Below are 1,301 nucleotides of genomic sequence, written 5' to 3'. Positions count from 1 at the left end.
ACTAACACGGATGGTCAGCCTAGGTTCCCACAGGATAGATCATATCTGCAGACATAAATACAGTTTCCGGACTTTGGGTGCAAACAAAAAGCTTTTACTGCGCTTGCAAATCTCTGTTAGAAATTAGCAAACATTTATCGTACGAAGGTTGGGCAATATAGTTACTATGAGGCGAGCGTTCAATGTTTATTTCGCGACGTCCAAAATAGAATGACTCAATACAACGCGTCATACAAGCGAAGAAAGAGAACTCGAGAAAAAGGCACATTTAACACGCTTTGATAAATGCGGGTCGGCAGAGTCGCTACACAGCTCCCCCCAGAAGCGGGTTAAACACTAGAATAACGATCCGGCGGATATATATTGCGACGGGTTCGCGTAGCATGTCTCGACATGGGTATTGGCTTTAGTGAACGCAAAGCTGCATGGGATTCTGAATTCTTGGTTGACATTTCAGCACCAAGTAAGTCTCCTGGAATTGAAATTTGGGTCCCATACACCAGCTTCGCGGAAGAAGTTTGCAGGTCTTCTTTCGGTGCCGATCGAATTCCAAGTAACACCCACGGAAGTTCGTCCAACCAGTTAAACCCATTCATGCGAGCCATTAAAGCAGACTTGAAGTGACGATGAAAGCGCTCCACTAAACCGTTTGCTTGGGCGTGGTAGCTAGTTGTGCGATGAAGCTTAATTCCAAGCATATTTGTCATTTCTGACCACAATTGGGAAGTAAACTGTGGGCCACGATCAGAGGAAATGTCGGAAGGTACACCAAAACGAGAGATCCAATGGGCAACAAATGCCCGAGCACAGGTCGTGGTCGTTACATCCGGCATTGGAATGGCTTCTGGCCATCTAGTAAATCTATCTACCATAGTGAATAGGTACCTGTTGCCTTGACAAGACGGCAGTGGACCAACGATATCTATGTTAACATGGTCAAAGCGCTTGTTGGGTTCAGCATACCTTGCAAATGGTGCGCGAATGTGCGTCTGTATCTTTGCTTTTTGACAAGCTATGCATTGCTTAGCCCAAATTCCAACTTGTTTTTTTAACCCATGCCATATGAATCTTGAGGCGCTGAGTTTTCTTGTTGTTCTGATTGAAGGGTGAGATAATCCATGTACTACCTCAAAAACCTTTCTTTGCCATTGTTTTGGTACAATTGGCCGTGGATGTCCAGTAGAGATGTCGCATAGTAAAGATATTCCTGTGTTTCCAAGTGGGACGTGTTGACATCGCAGACCGGAAACTGCAGTTTTGTAAGCCTGAACCTCGGGACATTGCTGCGCTGCGGCCGGCGA

The 1,301-nt window shown here is 45.7% G+C and overlaps 1 protein-coding gene across 1 annotated transcript; it reads right to left on the bottom strand.

The window, feature by feature from the left end:
• Window positions 1-329: 329 nt before the first annotated feature.
• LOC145219298 (uncharacterized) lies at window positions 330-872 on the bottom strand. The gene has a single exon (XM_080086679.1). It carries the CDS (start codon window positions 870-872, stop codon window positions 330-332), a length of 543 nt encoding a protein of 180 aa, XP_079942805.1.
• Between the last annotated feature and the right edge of the window lie 429 nt (window positions 873-1,301).

This window comes from Phallusia mammillata, chromosome 3 (genome assembly GCF_965637545.1).
Source record: "Phallusia mammillata chromosome 3, kaPhaMamm4.hap1.1, whole genome shotgun sequence".
Classification (NCBI taxonomy): domain Eukaryota; kingdom Metazoa; phylum Chordata; class Ascidiacea; order Phlebobranchia; family Ascidiidae; genus Phallusia; species Phallusia mammillata.
The sequence above is the reverse complement of the archived record's forward strand: the minus strand, read 5'-3'. Positions and strand labels throughout refer to the sequence as shown.

Bases quoted from the DNA above. Each gene is read 5' to 3' on its own strand.
- LOC145219298 (XM_080086679.1), bottom strand. From the start codon at position 872: ATGGTAGATAGATTTACTAGATGGCCAGAAGCCATTCCAATGCCGGAT.